The sequence below is a fragment of the Microcaecilia unicolor genome, chromosome 3 (assembly GCF_901765095.1).
Source record: "Microcaecilia unicolor chromosome 3, aMicUni1.1, whole genome shotgun sequence".
Lineage (NCBI taxonomy): Eukaryota > Metazoa > Chordata > Amphibia > Gymnophiona > Siphonopidae > Microcaecilia > Microcaecilia unicolor.
Window position 1 is genome coordinate 307,041,384 of NC_044033.1, and position 18,531 is coordinate 307,059,914.

General features: G+C 48.8%; 1 protein-coding gene across 2 annotated transcripts in view; it reads left to right on the forward strand.

The window, feature by feature from the left end:
* Nucleotides 1-18,531, forward strand: part of POU6F1 (POU class 6 homeobox 1) — a 143,985-nt gene that overhangs the window by 25,940 nt on the left and 99,514 nt on the right. Inside the window, exon 3 of one of the 2 annotated variants that reach the window (XM_030198283.1) lies at nt 6,913-7,007. In XM_030198283.1, the coding sequence (XP_030054143.1) occupies nt 6,954-7,007 (54 nt within the window). In that variant the 5' untranslated portion in view covers nt 6,913-6,953. Of the gene's footprint in view, nt 1-6,912; nt 7,008-18,531 lie in introns of those variants that run through there. The other variant, XM_030198284.1, reaches the window with a different exon arrangement.

The following is an 18,531-nucleotide window of genomic DNA, read 5'->3' on the forward strand; positions in this document are numbered from 1 at the left end:
TGAGATCAAACAGGGGCAGGAAGCATGATTAGAAGCTACGTCAAGTGAGATGGAAAATAATGTCTGCTGCCAAACCTCAGAAGTCTTAAAATTTTCAGGACTGGTATTTGAAAATCTGCTTAATTAGTGCCTCCTTGTAATAAAGAGGCTTTCCTCTTTGCATAAGTCCACGGGGAGATGCCGGATGGCCATGCCATTGACTTAATAGGTACATTCTACTAACTAACATTTCTAAAGCGCTACTAGGGTTACACAGCGCTGTACAATTTAAACATAGAAGGACAGTCCCTGCTCAAAGAGCTTACAATCTAAAAGACAAGAGAACAATCTAAAGACAAGAGAACAATCTAGAGGACGAGTGAACAGTTAATCTGATAGGGTGGATAGATTGGGGCATTCTATATTTCTCGAGCGGTTAGGCGCCGAAGGCAGCATTGAAGAGTTGAGTTTTAAGCAGAGATTTGAAGATGGGTAGGGAGGGGGTATGGCGTATGGGTAAAGGAAGATTGTTCCAGGCATAGGGTGAGGCAAGGCAGAATGAGCGGAGCCTGGAGTTGGCAGTGGTGGAGAAGGGTACTGAGAGAAGGGCTTTGTCCTGTGAGCGGAGGTTACGGGCGGGAACATAGGGGGAGATGAGGGTGGAGAGGTAGTGAGGAGCCGCAGACTGAGTGCATTTGTAGGTAAGGAGGAGGAGCTTGAATTGTATGCGATATCTGATCGGAAGCCAATGAAGTGATTTGAGGAGAGGGGTGATATGAGTATATCGGTTTTGGCGGAATATAAGACGTGCAGCAGCGTTCTGAACGGATTGAAGGGGGGATAGATGGCTGAGTGGAGAGGGCCAGTGAGGAGTAAGTTGCAGTAATCAAGGCGAGAGGAGTAATGAGAGCGTGGACGAGAGTTCTGGTGGTATGCTCAGAGAGGAAAGGGCGAATTTTGCTGATGTTGAAGAGGAAGAAGCGACAGGTCTTGGCAGTCTGTTGGATATGCACAGAGAAGGAGAGGGAGGAGTCGAAGATGACTCCGAGGTTGCAGGCAGATGGGACGGGGAGGATGAGGGTGTTATCAACAGAGATAGAGAGTGGAGGAAGAGGAGAAGTGGGTTTAGGAGGAAAGACGAGGGTGCTCGGTCTTGGACATGTTCAGCTTCAGGTGGCGGTTAGGACATCCATGCCGCAATGTCGGATATAAACAGGCCGATACCTTGGCCTGGGTCTCCCGCGGTGATGTCAGGTGTGGAGAGGTATAGCTGGGTGTCATCAGCATAAAGATGATACTGAAAACCATGAGACGAGATCAGCGAGCCCAGGGAAGAGGTGTAGATTGAGACGAGAAGGGGTCCAAGGACAGATCCTCTGGTGAACTCCAACATGATAGTGGGATGGGAAGGGAGGAAGATCCATGGGAGTGTACCCTGAAGGTGCGGTGGGAGAGATAAGAGGAGAACCAGGAGAGGACAGGGCCTTGGAACCCAAAAGAGGACAGCGTGGCAAGAAGTAAATCATGATTGACAGTGTCAAACGCGGTGGAAAGATCGAGGAGGATGAGGATGGAGTAGTGACCTCTGGATTTGGCCAGGAGCAGGTCATTGCAAACTTTAGAGAGTGCCGTTTCAGTCGAGTGCAGAGGGCGAAAACCGGATTGAAGTGGATCGAGGATGGCATGAGAGGAGAGAAAATCAAGGCAGCGGCTGTGAACGGCGCGCTCAAGTATTTTGGAAAGGAAGGGTAAAAGAGAGATGGGGCGGTAGTTGGAGGGGCAGGTAGGGTCAAGTGAAGGTTTTTTGAGGAGTGGTGTGACAACGGCGTGCTTGAAGGTGTCAGGGACAGTTGCAGTGGAGAGAGAGAGAGGTTGAGGATGCGACAGATGGCGGGGGTGACAGTATGGGAGATGGTGTTGAGTAGGTTGGTGGAGATGGGATCAGAGGAACAGGTGGTGCATTTCGAGGAGGAAAGAAGGCGGGAAGTTTCATCCTCGGTGATCTCAGGAAAAGAGGAGAAAGAGACCTGGGTAGGTTGGTTGAGGGAGAGGGTTAAAGGGTGAAGAGGAGGTGGTGGCTTGGTCGTGAACTCAAGGTTGATCTTTTGCACTTTGTCGCGGAAATAGTCGGCCAGTGATTGAGGATAGAGAGAAGGGGGAGCAGGAGCGGGGGGCACTTTTAGGAGGGAGTTAAGGGTGGTGAAGAGACGACGAGGGTTGGAGCTGAGAGAATTGGTCAATTGGGTGTAATAGTCCTGTTTTGCACGGAATAGGGAGGAGTGGAGGGAGGATAGCATGAATTTGTAGTGGAGGAAGTCTGAAAGGGTATGAGATTTCCTCCAGAGGCGCTCAGCGGATCGGGTGCAGGAGCTTTCCTCTTTGCATAAGTCCACGGGGAGATGCCGGATGGCCATGCCATTGACTTAATAGGTACATTCTATACTTAGAGTAAGTTGTTCACACTACTTTTTCCTTCAACCCATCCAAAATTATCCATAGGCTTAGATCTCTTTTTCTCATTTTCAGGTGTCCCTTCAAATACCCTCTCCCTCTCTTAAAGAGCCTTCTTTCCAGCTTTATTGTGTTGGAATAATCTTCCTTCACAGTTAAGGGCAAAGATGTTGGTCAGTAATGCTAAGATATTACCGAAGGCATATTTGTTTCACTTGGCCTTTGTGAGTATGGGGACAGATGCATAGAGCAAATGTTTGCTTGAGGGTTCCCTGTTTTCCCTGCCCCACGGCCTCATTATTGTACTTTTCTTTTTCTTGTATGAATTGAGATATTTTCTTATTTGATGTTGTAGTTTCTAACTTTAGTTTTCAACAATTTTTTCTTGATGATTAGTTGCAAATCACAAATTACAACCAAAAATTTTTGTTCTAATACAACTTAGCCAACAATATAAACAATTCGGCAAGATAACATCAATTTTTAAATGAATGAAGGGAGACCCCTCCCCTCCTTTAACAAGTCCCCCCAAGAACTGAACCCTCATGCCCCTGTAGTTTCTAACTTTAATTTGAATTATTTTATTGTTAAACTGGTTTGATCTGTGTGCCAGCAAAGCTGTATATCAAGTACAAATAAACTAAATTATTATGAGAATGCTGGGCCCTTTGTTAATGTTGATATTTACATTGTTCTAAAACACTGCACATTATTGTAAAGTGTATACAAGTGCTGTTTTACCTGGTGCCTGAGGCACAAGGAGACAAAGGGCCCAGCCATTTCTCCCACCTAATCTCTCCCTAATTTTTGATGTTCCGACTCAGAGAGATGGGCCTCCTGGAGTAGCGCCACATCCAGTTTTTGTTTTTTCAAATATTTACGTTTGCGCTTGCCACTTAATTGGGAAATTGAGGCCATCAACATTCAATGTAGCAATATGAAGAACCATTATCTACCAATGTGGTGTGAATACAAGGTAGTACCTCAATGGTAAAAATAAGAAATCCTTAACTCTCACTAGCAGGGCCCCAGCCATACCCCAACAGCACCTTTCCAAGTTATGATCCCATATGGCATCATATTGTACCACATCTTCCAAAGAAGTCACTTCAATTTCCACCCTAACATGTACCAGTCGATTCACCCACCAGGTCCACATTTGTTCTAATCCATTCACTCTCCCGCTCACTCCACACCAGCTGAGCTGGAACCAGAAGTTTGGGCCCAATCAGATGCAAGCCAGCGTCTGACATCACTTGGAAACACTAGTTCCTGCATGGCCTGAACCGGAAGGTGTGGAGCTCTCACTTGCAAACATTGTTGAAAGATATTTGTTAATGCTTTATGCCTGCGCAATGAGGAGAGAGCACAGGAGAAAGACGCTTGAGGCAGGAGGCATTCTTGTAGCTGTAACAGCATTAACATTGGTAAGTGCAAGAGAATGGAATTTGTGGGTGGACCTGTTCCCTGATGAAGGCATAGGCATCACTTTGGGGGTGGCAAGTGCCCCCTCCTAAAAATGTCTTGCCACCCCTTTGCCCCCCCAGTTCGGGAATATGTACTCTACTACTACTTAACATTTCTAGAGCGCTACTAGGGTTACGCAGCGCTGTACAGTTTAACAAAGAAGGACAGTCCTTGCTCAAAGGAGCTTACAATCTAAAGGACGAAATGTCAAGTTGGGGCAGTCTAGATTTCCTGAATAGAGGTATAGTGGTTAGGTGCCGAAGGCGACATTGAAGAGGTGGGCTTTGAGCAAGGATTTGAAGATGGGCAGGGAGGGGGCCTAGCGTATGGGCCTCAGGGAGTTTATTCCAAGCATGGGGTGAGGTGAGGCAGAAAAGGGCGGAGCCTGGAGTTGGCGGTGGTGGAGAAGGGTACTGAGAGGAGTGATTTGTCTTGAGAGCGGAGGTTACGGATAGGAATGTAAGGGGAGATGAGGGTAGAGAGGTAAGGAGGGGCTGCAGATTGAGTGCATTTGTAGGTTAGTAGGAGAAGCTTGAACTGTATGCAGTACCTGATCGGAAGCCAGTGAAGTGACTTGAGGAGATGATTGATCTGAGTATATGGTCCAGGCGGAAGATAAGACATGCAGCAGAGTTTCTGGACAGATTGAAGGGGGGATGGTATGGCTAAGAGGGAGGCCAGTGAGGAGTAGGTTGCAGTAGTCAAGGCGAGAGGTAATGAGAGAGTGGATGACAGTTCGGCCCAAAGCCACAGCAGTAGATTGTAATCTTGGCTGCGAGCCGCCCACCATAAAGCATTGGCAACCCCACTCTCACATCACCCACTGCCACTACTGCTAACTTGGACATATGAGACTAAATGCTTTGCCGGTCCTACTCCTGGCCCCCCCTCTGAAGACACTTGTCCTATTTTTGAGGATGGGAGCAGGACTGGCAGGGCCTTTAGTTGCATAAGCAAGACAGAAGGCCCTGCGGCTTCTCTCTCCTGTACTACGTCTGAGTTAGCAATAGCTGTATCAGTGATTTGAGAGTTGGGGCTGAAGGCTAGTGTTGACAGCAACCGAGTGGAGCTGAGAGGTGTGGTGCTGGATCAGCTAGATCAGCACTCTAGTTTCCTCTCCTGGCTGGCTGGCCCTGATCCAGCATCAAACCTCTCAGCCCCACTTGGTAAGGTAAAGGAAACTATTAGAGCCACAAAACAATCCTTCAGAAAATGGAGAAGGGAACCCACTGAAGACAATAAGATAAAACATAAGGAATGTCAAGCCAAATGCACATCCTAAGTTCCTCCCTGTCAGAATTCTACCTTAATCAGTCAGTTCTCCTGCCCAACATCCTTCACAAAGGCAAAGCCCCATGCCCACCATGATGAAAGCACAATGCATAGTTTGGACTACAAGAGAGCCTTGGCCTTCTGCCTGGAGCAGATTAAAGGCCATAGACAGTCCACCCAGCTTTTTGTTTCTTTTGACCCCAATAGTATGACTAAATGCACATTATTCAGCTGGCTAGCAGATTGCACCTCTTTCACTTATGCCCAAGCTGGGCTGACTCTGGAGGGTCATGTCACGGCTTACGATGTTAGAGCCGTGACTGTGTTGGGAGCCCATCTGAGTTCAGCCTCCACAGGGGAGGTCTGCAAAGCTGCAATATGGTCATCCATCGACACATTCACATCCCACTGCAGTCTTTAAACAGGATTCCTGACCTGACTGCTGTTTTTGTCAGACAGTCAGTCCTTCAGCTTTTATTTGGGGTCTAGAATCCAGCTCCTTCCCCAGGCCCTTTTTTCCAGGCGGTTAAAAATAAATAAAAATAATAAATAAAAATGGCCATTATCTGTTTCAGGCCATGTTATTTTTCCCCTTTTTATTTTGAGCAGCTTAGTGTCCAGGGATTCCCATATGTGAGAATAAGCTATCCTGCTTGTCCTCGGAAAAAGCGAAGGTCCTTTTGTGTAGTGGGTGTTCTCCAAGGAAAGCAGGGCACATATTTTCACATGCCCACCCACTTCTCCCTAGGAGCTGTATTCTATTAGTCTGCCTTGGTCCTGTGCAGCGATTGGAGGAAAGGTGTGCACAGATTTATCTCTGTCCATCTTGATGGGCAGACTGGATGGACCGTACTATGTTACATGTGCGGTGGACACTGCCAAAAGCTTCTACAATAAATGAACACTGGGGAGGGTCTCTGGGCTGGAGCACCATCGGCTGATGTCACCCACATGTGAGAATGTGAGTTGCTGTCCTTGGGAGAACAACTGCTACAGATCAGTAACTTCACTAGCTCTTTTTTCTCCATACCATGCTTATAAACAAATTGCTGTGGCTCTAAGATTCCCATTACACTATGTGCCGTCGCCTGCTGAAGGTGGTTTGAATCCCCATAGAGATTTAAAACTAATATAATAAGGAAAGCAGAATGTTATATTAAACTTTTCATGAATTAAATTCTCCATTTGACCATTTACATGTACTAGATGCGTATTTGGTTGTTTATATAGAACCTGTTTCACTGTCTGGACTTTGCTTGGCTGTACACTACCTCTCTGTGTGTCATCACCTACTGATGTTACATTTCCCCCCCATTGCTTGCATATTCCGTAAAGCAGAGCTATTTTGGGCTTTTTATTGGGATGCTGGGTGGTGAAAAAATATATATGCAACTAATAGGAAAGCATTTGCAATAGACAGCAGTTTCAAAAAGCATGCACTCAGACCTAGAAATAGGGGGAACTTGTGTGAGAGAGGGGGATGAGATGAATCTGTCATAAACAGCAGCACAGGAAAGGAGTTCAATTACAGGAAGCAGATGCTGCAAAAAAAAAATAGCAACACTTTTGGATAGTTAAATTGTTGTTATCATTAAAGAGTGGGAAAAATTAGCAACTTTGCACAGGTTAGAGATGCAAGAATCCTAAAAATAATAACTTCCTCACTCACCACTTCCCTGCTGCTCCTAGCTGCACTTGGGGAAAAATAATATTTTAAAAAGTTGCTTTTAATCTGATTTGCAGGATGTTGAATGTTTGAGCTCCACTTTACCTGGTGACTCATCATGGATCCTGGGGCTGTGCCGCAGCAAGACCCCTCCCTTACGGTCAATGAACAGGTATCCCAACTTTATATTATATTGTTCTGTGTTATCCTATGCCCACATGATCTCTCTTCATACCTCTTTCCATCTGTCTCTTATCAGGAAACTGTGGTGTATGTTCTTGCCTTTTTTAACACACATTCCTATAATGTGTGTATATGTACAGTATGGTGCTCATTTTGAAAGCAGATGGACATCTCAAAATGGTAAAAAAAAAACAAAACAAAAACATCCATCTGCTAAAAACGTTCAAATTGTGATTTTTGAAAGACAGAATTTGGTTCCATGGCGTCCCACAGATCAATCCAGAGACTTGTGGGTTGTGTCCCTCTACCAGCAGATGGAGATAGAGAGAACCTCTGAGGTTTGCTATATGTGGACCTGTGCAGCCAAGTAAACCTCAGTATTCTCTCTTTCTCCGAGGACAAGCAGGCTGCTTGTTCTCACGACTGGGTTGACGTCCACGGCAGCCCCCACCAACCGGAACAAAACTTCGCGGGCAGTCCCACACGCAGGGCACGCCCACCGCGCATGCGCGGCCGTCTTCCCGCCCGTGCGTGACCGTTCCCGCTCAGTCTTTTCTTTTCCGCGCTGGAGAGAGCCGTGTTCGTCTCTCTCTCTGTCAGCCCCGGAAACCGGATCGTGTTTTCGCGCGAATCTTCTTCTTTTTTCGTTGTTCGCGTTTCTCTTTAGTTTCTTTTACAAAAAAAAAAAAAAAACAAGAAAAAACGCTGAACTTGGTTTTTCCCTCGTCTCTTAGCGGGGGCGTCGCGTTGCGGCCTTGTGGCCGCGCGGTCGATTTATTTTCGAGGTGTGATTTTTACCGCCACCATCGACGACTTTGATTTCGCCGACGCGATTTTTCCATCGATGTCCTCGAAGGTCCCGAGTGGATTTAAAAAGTGTGGTCGGTGCGGCCGGCATGTCTCGCAGACCGACACTCACGCTTGGTGCCTCCAGTGCCTCGGGCCGGAGCACGATACCAAGACGTGTACTTTGTGTCTCGGTCTCCGGAAACGGACACAAGTAGCGAGGCAAGTTCTTCGGGACCGTCTTTTTGGAACTTGCGCCGGCCCCTCGACGTCGACTTCGACGGCATCGGTATCGACGGCCGGTTCTTCGGTACCGGTGTCCACGAAATCGGCACCGATGGCATCGACCCCAGGAGCACAGGTCCCGTCGGCCCGCCAGTCCTCCGGTGAAGGCAGGGGTGAGAGGCCACGTGGACAATCGGCCCTGGTCACTCCCTCTACCCAGGGCCCTCGGGACCGAACCCTGTCGGACCCGGGCCCTCGAGGCCGAGGGGGATCGACCTCCTCCTCCTCAATTCCACCAAGCGCCGATGATGGGCACCGCAAGAAGGACGAAGAAGAAACCCAATCATCGGTCGCCCTCGATGCATCGCTCTCCCGGCGCCGGGAGATGAGTCGACGCCGAGGATGCCGGGCAGCGTCGAGAGGAAGGAGGTCCCCCTCTGTAGTAGAGGTGACCGCCGCGTCAGGGTCCCAGCACTTCGGTGCAGTCTCTGGACCCGAACAGCTTCCCGGCCACGACTCCTCTACCGGCCCCCTCGCCTTTCCCGACAGCGGGCCTGGAAGAGTGCTCCGAGCCATCCTTCCGGGGATTCTTGGAAGGGCTGATGCGCCAGACTGTGCGGCGGCGGGGGTGCTGTCCGCCCTCGGCGCCGTTGACTGTGGCGCCGGCGTGCTCTAGCCGGTGCCGAGGCATTCGACGCCGACACCGCTTGCGGTGCCGGTCCTCGACCGCCACGCAGGTGGAGTCCCCGTCGAAGTCGATGGAGGGAGCTTCATCCCCGCCGGCGCAGGAGTCCACCGCTCGACGACGCCACCGAGGCCTCGGTGCCACTCGACGTCGAGCCGGGGCCCCGGTTGAGGACTGAGCTGCACGAGCTCATGTCCGACACAGAGGAAGAGGCCTCGTGGGGGGAGGAGGAGGACCCCAGATATTTCTCCTCAGAGGAGTCTGTTTGGCCTTCCATCCGACCCCACTCCTTCACCGAGAGAAAGCTCTCGCCACCGAGAGCCTCTCCTTTGCCTCCTGTGTCAGGGATATGTCTATTTGCATTCCCTTTCCGTGGGTCTCTGTGGATGAGCCGAGGGCTTGAGATGCTCGAGGGTCCTCGACATCCATCAACACCTAAGAGTCCTCCACGGGACCGTTGCACAATGTCCTCAAAGATGACACTGCTTCGGAACGGTTGAGACCACTATCTAATCCCACCATACCCCAAGAAAGCGAGTCCCAATACAGAATCCACTCGGACCCAGAATTAATGTGGCCCCAATTGCCTCATGACTCGGCGGTCGTGGACTCTGCTCTCAAGAGGGCACGGAGTTCGAGGGATACCGCCTCGGCGCCCCCGGGGCGGGAGTCTCGCACTCTGGACTCGTTTGGGAGAAGGCCTACCAATCTTCCATGCTCGTGACCCGCATCCAGTCTACCAGCTCTACACGAGCATCCACATGCGGAATAATGTGAAGCAACTGGCGGACCTGGTTGACAAGCTCCCGCCGGAGCAGTCCAGGCCTTTTCAGGAGGTGGTCAGGCAGCTGAAGGCGTGCAGAAAGTTCCTGTCCAGGGGTATTTATGACACCTGTGACGTGGCATCTCGTGCTGCGGCCCAAGGTATAGTGATGTGCAGGCTCTCATGGCTGCGTGCCTCTGACCTGGATAACCGCACCCAGCAGAGACTGGCCGACGCCCCTTGCCGGGGGGATAACATTTTTGGCGAGAAGGTCGAGCAGCTGGTGGACCAACTGCATCAGCGGGAAACCGCTCTCGACAAGCTCTCCCACCGGGCGCCTTTAGCATCCACCTCAGCAGGTGGACGTTTTTCCCGGGCCCGGCAGGCTGCGCCCTATGCCTTTACCAAGCGTAGGTACACCCAGCCGGCCCGAAGGCCTCGTCAGGCACAGGGACAGTCCCAGCGCGCTCGTTCTCGTCAACAGCGTGAGCCTAAGCAGCCCCCTGTGCCTCCACAGCAAAAGCCGGGGACCGGCTTTTGACTGGATCCATTGGGAACATAGCGCCCTCAAAGTGTCCGTACCGGACGATCTGCCGGTCGGAGGGAGGTTAAAATTTTTTCACCAAAGGTGGCCTCTCATAACCTCCGACCAGTGGGTTCTCCAAATAGTGCGGTGCGGATACGCCCTAAATTTGGCCTCCCCTCCACCAAATTGTCCTCCGGGAGCTCAATCCTTCAGCTCCCATCACAAGCAGGTACTTGCAGAGGAACTCTCCGCCCTTCTCAGCGCCAATGCGGTCGAGCCCATACCACCTGGGCAGGAAGGGCAGGGATTCTATTCCAGGTACTTCCTTGTGGAAAAGAAAACAGGGGGGATGCGCCCCATCCTAGACCTGAGAGGCCTGAACAAATTCCTGATCAAAGAAAAGTTCAGGATGCTTTCCTTGGGCACCCTTCTGCCAATGATCAGAAAACGATTGACTATGTTCCCTGGATTTAAAGGACGTATACACTCACATCCCGATACTGCCAGCTCACAGACAGTATCTCAGATTCCGCCTGGGCGCACGGCACTTTCAGTATTGTGTGCTGCCCTTTGGGCTCGCCTCTGCCCCACGGGTGTTTACAAAGTGCCTCGTGGTGGTAGCGGCGTATCTACGCAAGCTGGGAGTGCACGTGTTCCCATATCTTGACCATTGGCTGGTCAAGAACACCTCGGAGGCAGGAGCTCTCCGCTCCATGCAGTGCACTATTCACCTCCTGGAGCTGCTGGGGTTTGTGATAAATTACCCAAAGTCCCATCTCCAGCCAGCCCAGTCTCTGGAATTCATAGGAGCTCTGCTGAATACTCAGACGGCTCAGGCCTTCCTTCCCGAAGCGAGGGCCAACAACCTCCTGGCCCTGGCTTCCCAGACCAGAGCGTCTCAGCAGATCACAGCTCGGCAGATGTTGAGACTTCTGGGTCATATGGCCTCCACAGTTCATGTGACTCCCATGGCTCGTCTTCACATGAGATCTGCTCAATGGACCCTAGCTTCCCAGTGGTTTCAAGCCACCGGGAATCTAGAAGATGTCATCCGCCTCTCCACCAGTTGCCGCACTTCACTGCACTGGTGGACCATTCGGACCAATTTGACCCTGGGACGTCCATTCCAAATTCCACAGCCCACGAAAGTGCTGACGACGGATGCATCTCGCCCTGGGGTGGGGAGCTCATGTCGATGGGCTTCACACCCAGGGACTGTGGTCCCTCCAGGAAAAGGATCTTCAGATCAACCTCCTGGAGCTCCGAGCGATCTGGAACGCACTGAAGGCTTTCAGAGATCGGCTGTCCTGTCAAATTATCCAAATCCGGACAGACAATCAGGTTGCAATGTATTATATCAACAAGCAGGGGGGCACCGGATCTCGCCCCCTGTGTCAGGAAGCCATCGGGATGTGGCGTTGGGCTTGCCAGTTCGGCATGCTCCTCCAAGCCACATACCTGGCAGGCGTAAACAACAGTCTGGCCGACAGACTGAGCAGAGTCATGCAACCGCACGAGTGGTCGCTCCATTCCAGAGTGGTACGCAAGATCTTCCGAGAGTGGGGCACCCCCTCGGTGGACCTTTTCGCCTCTCGGACCAACCACAAGCTGCCTCTGTTCTGTTCCAGACTTCAGACACACGGCAGGCTAGCATCGGATGCCTTTCTCCTTCATTGGGGGACCGGCCTCCTGTATGCTTATCCTCCCATACCTTTGGTGGAGAAGACCTTACTGAAGCTCAAGCAAGACCGCGGCACCATGATTCTGATCGCACCCTTTTGGCCCCGTCAGATCTGGTTCCCTCTTCTGGAGTTGTCCTTCGAAGAACCGTGGAGATTGGAGTGTTTTCCGACTCTCATCTTGCAGAACGACGGAGCGTTGCTGCACTCCAACCTTCAGTCCCTGGCTCTCACGGCCTGGATGTTGAGGGCGTAGACTTCACTGCGTTGGGTCTGTCTGAGGGTGTCTCCCGTGTCTTGCTTGCCTCTAGGAAGGATTCCACTAAAAAGAGTTACTTTTTCAAGTGGAGGAGGTTTGTCGTTTGGTGTGAGAGCAAGGCCCTAGAACCTCGTTCTTGCCCTGCACAGAACCTGCTTGAATACCTTCTGCACTTATCAGAGTCTGGCCTCAAGACCAACTCAGTAAGGAATCACCTTAGTGCGATTAGTGCTTACCGTTATCGTGTGGAAGGTAAAGCCATCTCTGGAGAGCCTTTAGTCGTTCGATTCATGAGAGGCTTGCTTTTGTCAAAGCCCCCTATCAAGCCTCCTACAGTGTCATGGGATCTCAACGTCGTCCTCACCCAGCTGATGAAACCTCCTTTTGAGCCACTGAATACCTGCCATCTGAAGTACTTGATCTGGAAGGTCATTTTCTTGGTGGCAGTTACTTCAGCTCGTAGGGTCAGTGAGCTTCAAGCCCTGGTAGCTCATGCTCTGTATACCAAATTTCATCACAACAGAGTAGTGCTCCGCACCCACCCAAAGTTCCTGCCGAAGGTGGTGTCAGAGTTCCAGCTTAACCAGTCAATTGTCTTGCCAACATTCTTTCCCAGACCGCATACCCGCCCTGCTGAACGTCAGTTGCACACATTGGACTGCAAGAGAGCATTGGCCTTCTACTTGGAGAGGACACAGCCCCACAGACAGTCCGCCCAATTGTTTGTTTCTTCGACCCTAACAGGATAGGGGTCGCTGTCGGGAAACGCACCATCTCCAATTGGCTAGCAGATTGCATTTCCTTCACTTATGCCCAGGCTGGGCTGACTCTAGAGGGTCATGTCACGGCTCATAGTGTCAGAGCCATGGCAGCGTCGGTGGCTAACTTGAAGTCAGCCACTATTGAAGAGATTTGCAAGGCTGCGACGTGGTCATCTGTCCACACATTCACATCACATTACTGCCTCCAGCAGGATACCCGACGCGACAGTCGGTTCGGGCAGTCGGTGCTGCAGAATCTGTTTGGGGTGTAAATCCAACTCCACCCTCCAGGACCTGAATTTATTCTGGTCAGGCTGCACTCTCAGTTAGTTGTTCTTCGTAGGTCAATTTCTGTTATGCCCTTGCCGTTGCGAGGTTCAATTGACCTGGGTTCTTGTTTTGAGTGAGCCTGAGAGCTAGAGATACCCCAGTCGTGAGAACAAGCAGCCTGCTTGTCCTCGGAGAAAGTGAATGATACATACCTGTAGCAGGTGTTCTCCGAGGACAGCAGGCTGATTGTTCTCACCTACCCTCCCTCCTCCCCTTTGGAGTTGCATTTGATCATTTTTGCTTGTCATTCAACTGAGCGGGAACGGTCACGCACGGGCGGGAAGACGGCCGCGCATGCGCGGTGGGCGTGCCCTGCGTGCGGGACCGCCCGCGAAGTTTTGTTCCGGTTGGTGGGGGCTGCCGTGGACGTCAACCCAGTCGTGAGAACAATCAGCCTGCTGTCCTCGGAGAACACCTGCTACAGGTATGTATCATTCACTATCTAGTAGGTGGAGGGACATGTCTATGCAGCTCTGGTTTGATCTGGCTACTGGTGTCCTTTGGGCCTAGTTTAGCACAGACAGGGGTTGAGTGGCTGTTTGCAGCTTGTGGTGTACACCTGGTGGTTCCAGGTCCCTCCTAGTCTCCCCTACCTTTCCTCCGTCACCCGGGGCTGTGGCCCTGATCGGCCGTTTCCTTTCTCTCCTGACTAAAAATAAAAAAAGGGTAAGAGACTTTGTTTTTGTTTAATCATACGGAGGAACTAGACGTTCTGCCAAGTCAGTTTTGTGGCAGGCATTTGTGGAGCATGTCAGTGCCTTCTGAGGCGGCTAAGCTTTCTCCCGGTGTGAGGGCCGGAGAGCAGCGTCGGGGAAGTGTGAGTCCTGCTGCCGTCAGCCCACAGCGGGTGTTCAGTGCAACGGGGGTTCCCCTCAGGCGTCCGGTGAGTCAGAAGCGCAGGGGATAGTTTTGGCGGTTTCCTCGGGGCAGTTAGTGCAGTGCGTGTTGGGGGGCACCATTTTTTCCTCTCAGGCATGACCCGTTCCGCACATGGCGGTTGATAGACAAGAGGCGCAGCTAGCTTCTGTGGCACAGGCTCCGATGGAGGGAAGCGATGTACAGGGAGCAGAGGAGTCCCTTGCAGTTCCTTTTCCCCCGGATTTTATCAATGCACAATGCCTTTCTTCTGAAGAAGTCAGGAGCTTCTCTTCAGGCACCCCCGTCTCTTCCTCAGCAAACTTCGGTTGTTGCAGCCTCTCAGTCTTTCCTGCCAAAACATCCCCGGGTGACACAGATGGCCCGGTTTTGTCTCCGAGCTCTCCCTCAGAATCTTTGGATTTGGCAGATGAGGTCACCCTGCCCTCTGAGGAGGGGGATGATTCGACGGCTGCCCGCCTTTTTTCGCAGGAAGAGCTTCCCTCCCTGATTGTTAGGTCTTTTGAGGTTTTGGCCATTTCCCCCCTGAATCGTCAGGGGGAACAGGTCCGGTGCCTATTATGTCTGGCACCAAATGCCCACCTCATTCCTTTCATGTGCATATAGACTGGGTTAATGTAACATCTGTACACGCAAGGGACATAAGATTTCTTGATGAAATCAAGGACAGCTTCATGGAACAGCTAGTTCAGGAGCCGACAAGAGAAGGAAAAATACTAGACTTAGTCCTTAGTGGTGCTCATGATCTAGTGCAGGGGGTAACGATACGAGGGCCGCTTGATAACAGTGATCATAATATGATCGGTTTTGATATTGACATTGAAGGAAGTGAAACTAGGAAATCAAGTACGCTAGCGTTTAACTATAGAAAAGGTGATTACGACAAAATGAGAAAAATGGTGAAAAAAAGACTGAAAGGAGCAGCTCGCAGAGTAAAAAACTTGCATCAGGCGTGGATGCTGTTTAAAACACCATCCTGGAGGTTCAGGACAAATATATTCCACGTATTAGAAAAAAGGGAAAAAAGACTAAACGTCAGCCGGCGTGGCTAAACAGTAAGATAAAGGAAATCATTAGAGCCAAAAACAATCCTTCAGAAAGTGGAGAAGAGAACCAACTGAAAGTAACAGGATAGATCATAAGGAATGCCAAGCCAAATGCAAAGCGGAGATAAGGAGGGCAAAAAGGACTTTGAGAAGAAATTAGCGTTGGAAGCAAAAATACATAGTAAAAATTTTTTAGATACATTAAAAGCAGGAAACCGGCCAAAGAGTCGGTTGGGCCGCTGGACGAAAATGGTGTTAAAGGGGCGATCAAGGAGGACAAAGCCGTAGCGGAGAAATTAAATGAATTCTTTGCTTCGGTCTTCACCGAGGAGGATTTGGGGGGGACACCGGTGCCGGAAAGAATATTTGAAGCGGGGGAGTCGGAGAAACTAAACAAATTCTCTGTAACCTTGGAGGATGTAATGGGTCAGTTCAGCAAGCTGAAGAGTAGTAAATCACCGGGACCTGATGGTATTCATCCCAGAGTATTAATAGAACTGAAAAATGAACTTGCGGAGCTACTGTTAGAAATATGCAATCTGTCCCTAAAATCGAGTGTAGTACCGGAAGACTGGAGGGTAGCCAATGTTACTCCGATTTTTAAGAAGGGTTCCAGAGGAGATCCGGGAAATTATAGACCGGTGAGTCTGACGTCGGTGCCGGGCAAGATGGTGGAGGCTATTATTAAGAATAAAATTGCAGAGCATATACAAAAACATGGACTGATGAGACAAAGTCAGCACGGATTTAGTGAAGGGAAGTCTTGCCTCACCAATCTAATGCATTTTTTTGAGGGGGTAAGCAAACATGTGGACAATGGGGAGCCGGTTGATATTGTATATCTGGATTTTCAGAAGGCGTTTGACAAAGTGCCGCACGAAAGACTCCTGAAGAAATTGCAGAGTCATGGAATCGGAGGTAGGGTATTATTATGGATTAAGAACTGGTTGAAAGATAGGAAGCAGAGAGTAGGATTGCGTGGCCAGTATTCTCAGTGGAGGAGGGTAGTTAGTGGGGTCCCGCAGGGGTCTGTGCTGGGTCCGTTGCTTTTTAATGTATTTATAAATGACCTAGAGATGGGAATAACTAGTGAGGTAATTAAATTCGCCGATGACACAAAATTATTCAGGGTCGTCAAGTTGCAGGAGGAATGTGAACGATTACAGGAGGACCTTGCGAGACTGGGAGAATGGGCGTGCAAGTGGCAGATGAAGTTCAATGTTGACAAGTGCAAAGTGATGCATGTGGGTAAGAGGAACCCGAATTATAGCTACGTCTTGCAAGGTTCCGCGTTAGGAGTTACGGATCAAGAAAGGGATCTGGGTGTCGTCGTCGATGATACGCTGAAACCTTCTGCTCAGTGTGCTGCTGCGGCTAGGAAAGCGAATAGAATGTTGGGTGTTATTAGGAAGGGTATGGAGTCCAGGTGTGCGGATGTTATAATGCCGTTGTATCGCTCCATGGTGCGACCGCACCTGGAGTATTGTGTTCAGTACTGGTCTCCGTATCTCAAAAAAGATATAGTAGAATTGGAAAAGGTACAGCGAAGGGCGACGAAAATGATAGTGGGGATGGGACGACTTTCCTATGAAGAGAGGCTGAGAAGGCTAGGGCTTTTCAGCTTGGAGAAGAGACGGCTGAGGGGAGATATGATAGAAGTGTATAAAATAATGAGTGGAATGGATCGGGTGGATGTGAAGCGACTGTTCACGCTATCCAAAAATACTAGGACTAGAGGGCATGAGTTGAAGCTACAGTGTGGTAAATTTAAAACGAATCGGAGAAAATTTTTCTTCACCCAACGTGTAATTAGACTCTGGAATTCGTTGCCGGAGAACGTGGTACGGGCGGTTAGCTTGACGGAGTTTAAAAAGGGGTTAGATAGATTCCTAAAGGACAAGTCCATAGACCGCTATTAAATGGACTTGGAAAAATTCCGCATTTTTAGGTATAACTTGTCTGGAATGTTTTTACGTTTGGAGAGCGTGCCAGGTGCCCTTGACCTGGATTGGCCACTGTCGGTGACAGGATGCTGGGCTAGATGGACCTTTGGTCTTTCCCAGTATGGCACTACTTATGTACTTATGTACTTATGTCATCAAGAAGGTTTTAGGTACATAGGAGGTTGGGGCAATACATAGAAAATAAGACTATATTGTAATGATGGGCTGCATCACACTGTGGCAGGAAAAAGAATTTTGGTGAGAAATTCAGACAATACATTCCTAGGCATTTAAACTAGAAGTTGGGGGTGACATATGGAAGCAGGTCACTTCCAGTGGCCACCCCCAGCAAAAAACAAGATGTGACAGTAGTAAAGAAAGCAATGCAAACGATAATGTTAGCAAATCACTCCTTACCTTTTCAACTACTACTTTTCAGAACCCAAGCGGCATCCTTTTACTCATACTTTTATTTACTTTCTTTACAAAAAGGTTTGTTGCTCTTATAATAACTCTTTTCAGTTTTGCCCACTGCTTTCCAACTTCTTCCAGATGTCCCCATCCAGCCAACAGTTCTTTGAGGTAATCCCCCATGTGAACAAAGTTAGTTTTTTTTTAAGTCTCTAGAACCTTCATTCTTGAATAAACTCTCTCCACACCTATCTTAATGGTGATCTGGAAGACGTTTCTGTGTTGTAGAAGTGAAGTTTCTGCATGAGGGTAGGAGAGAAAAATATTGTCAGACCTAAAGGTAACTCACCTTGAGTTACTGTTGGAAAGACTCTACAGTTAAAAGTTTTGGTTTGCTGCTTTTATTTTAGTCTTTGAAAATGTTTGATGATTAATTGGATACACCATATGGAGCTTGTTCATTTCTTACACATATGTGTATTATTATTATTGTATTTTTCTAAAAACTTATAAATAAAGATTAAAAAAAAACAATTCTGGGAGTTTACTTGGATCAATCATTTTCATTAGACTATCATGTGAACTCTCTAGTCAAAGGCTCTTTCCTGTTGATGAAGAGACTAAGGAGAATTAGAAAACTTTTTGAAATATAACAATTTAGATTGTTAGTAAAGGCATTGCTACTTTCTAAACTAGATTATTGCAACTTGATCTATTTGAGTTCCGAAGCAGTTATTCAAAAACTGTAAACTATCCAGAACACTGCAGTCAGACTTATTTTCTCCCTGCAGAAATTTGATATAATCTCATCTTACTATCTGAAGCTACACTGGCTACCTATATAAACTAGAATTCAGTTTAAACTGTGTTATATGCTATTTAAAATCTTATCAGGAGGCTTTCCAGACTACGTAGGTTCTCTTATTGCATTTGGTAAATTTAAGAAGCTTTGGAGAATTTGTAATTTTTTCTACTTCGCTTTAGCTCCTATTAAGGGTATAAAAAGATTTTCCATTTATGATAAATTACTTGCTGTGCAAACAACCAAGATATGGAAGGTGGTATCCTCTTGTTTTAATCATTTGTTTAATTATGTACTATTTAGAAAAACATTTGAAAACATTACTCTACAAAAGATTTCTGGACTCATAATGTCTAACTAATATTCAAACAAAATTTGGATGAAAACTGTTAGTGATTGCATACTACTTTGTACTTTTGTA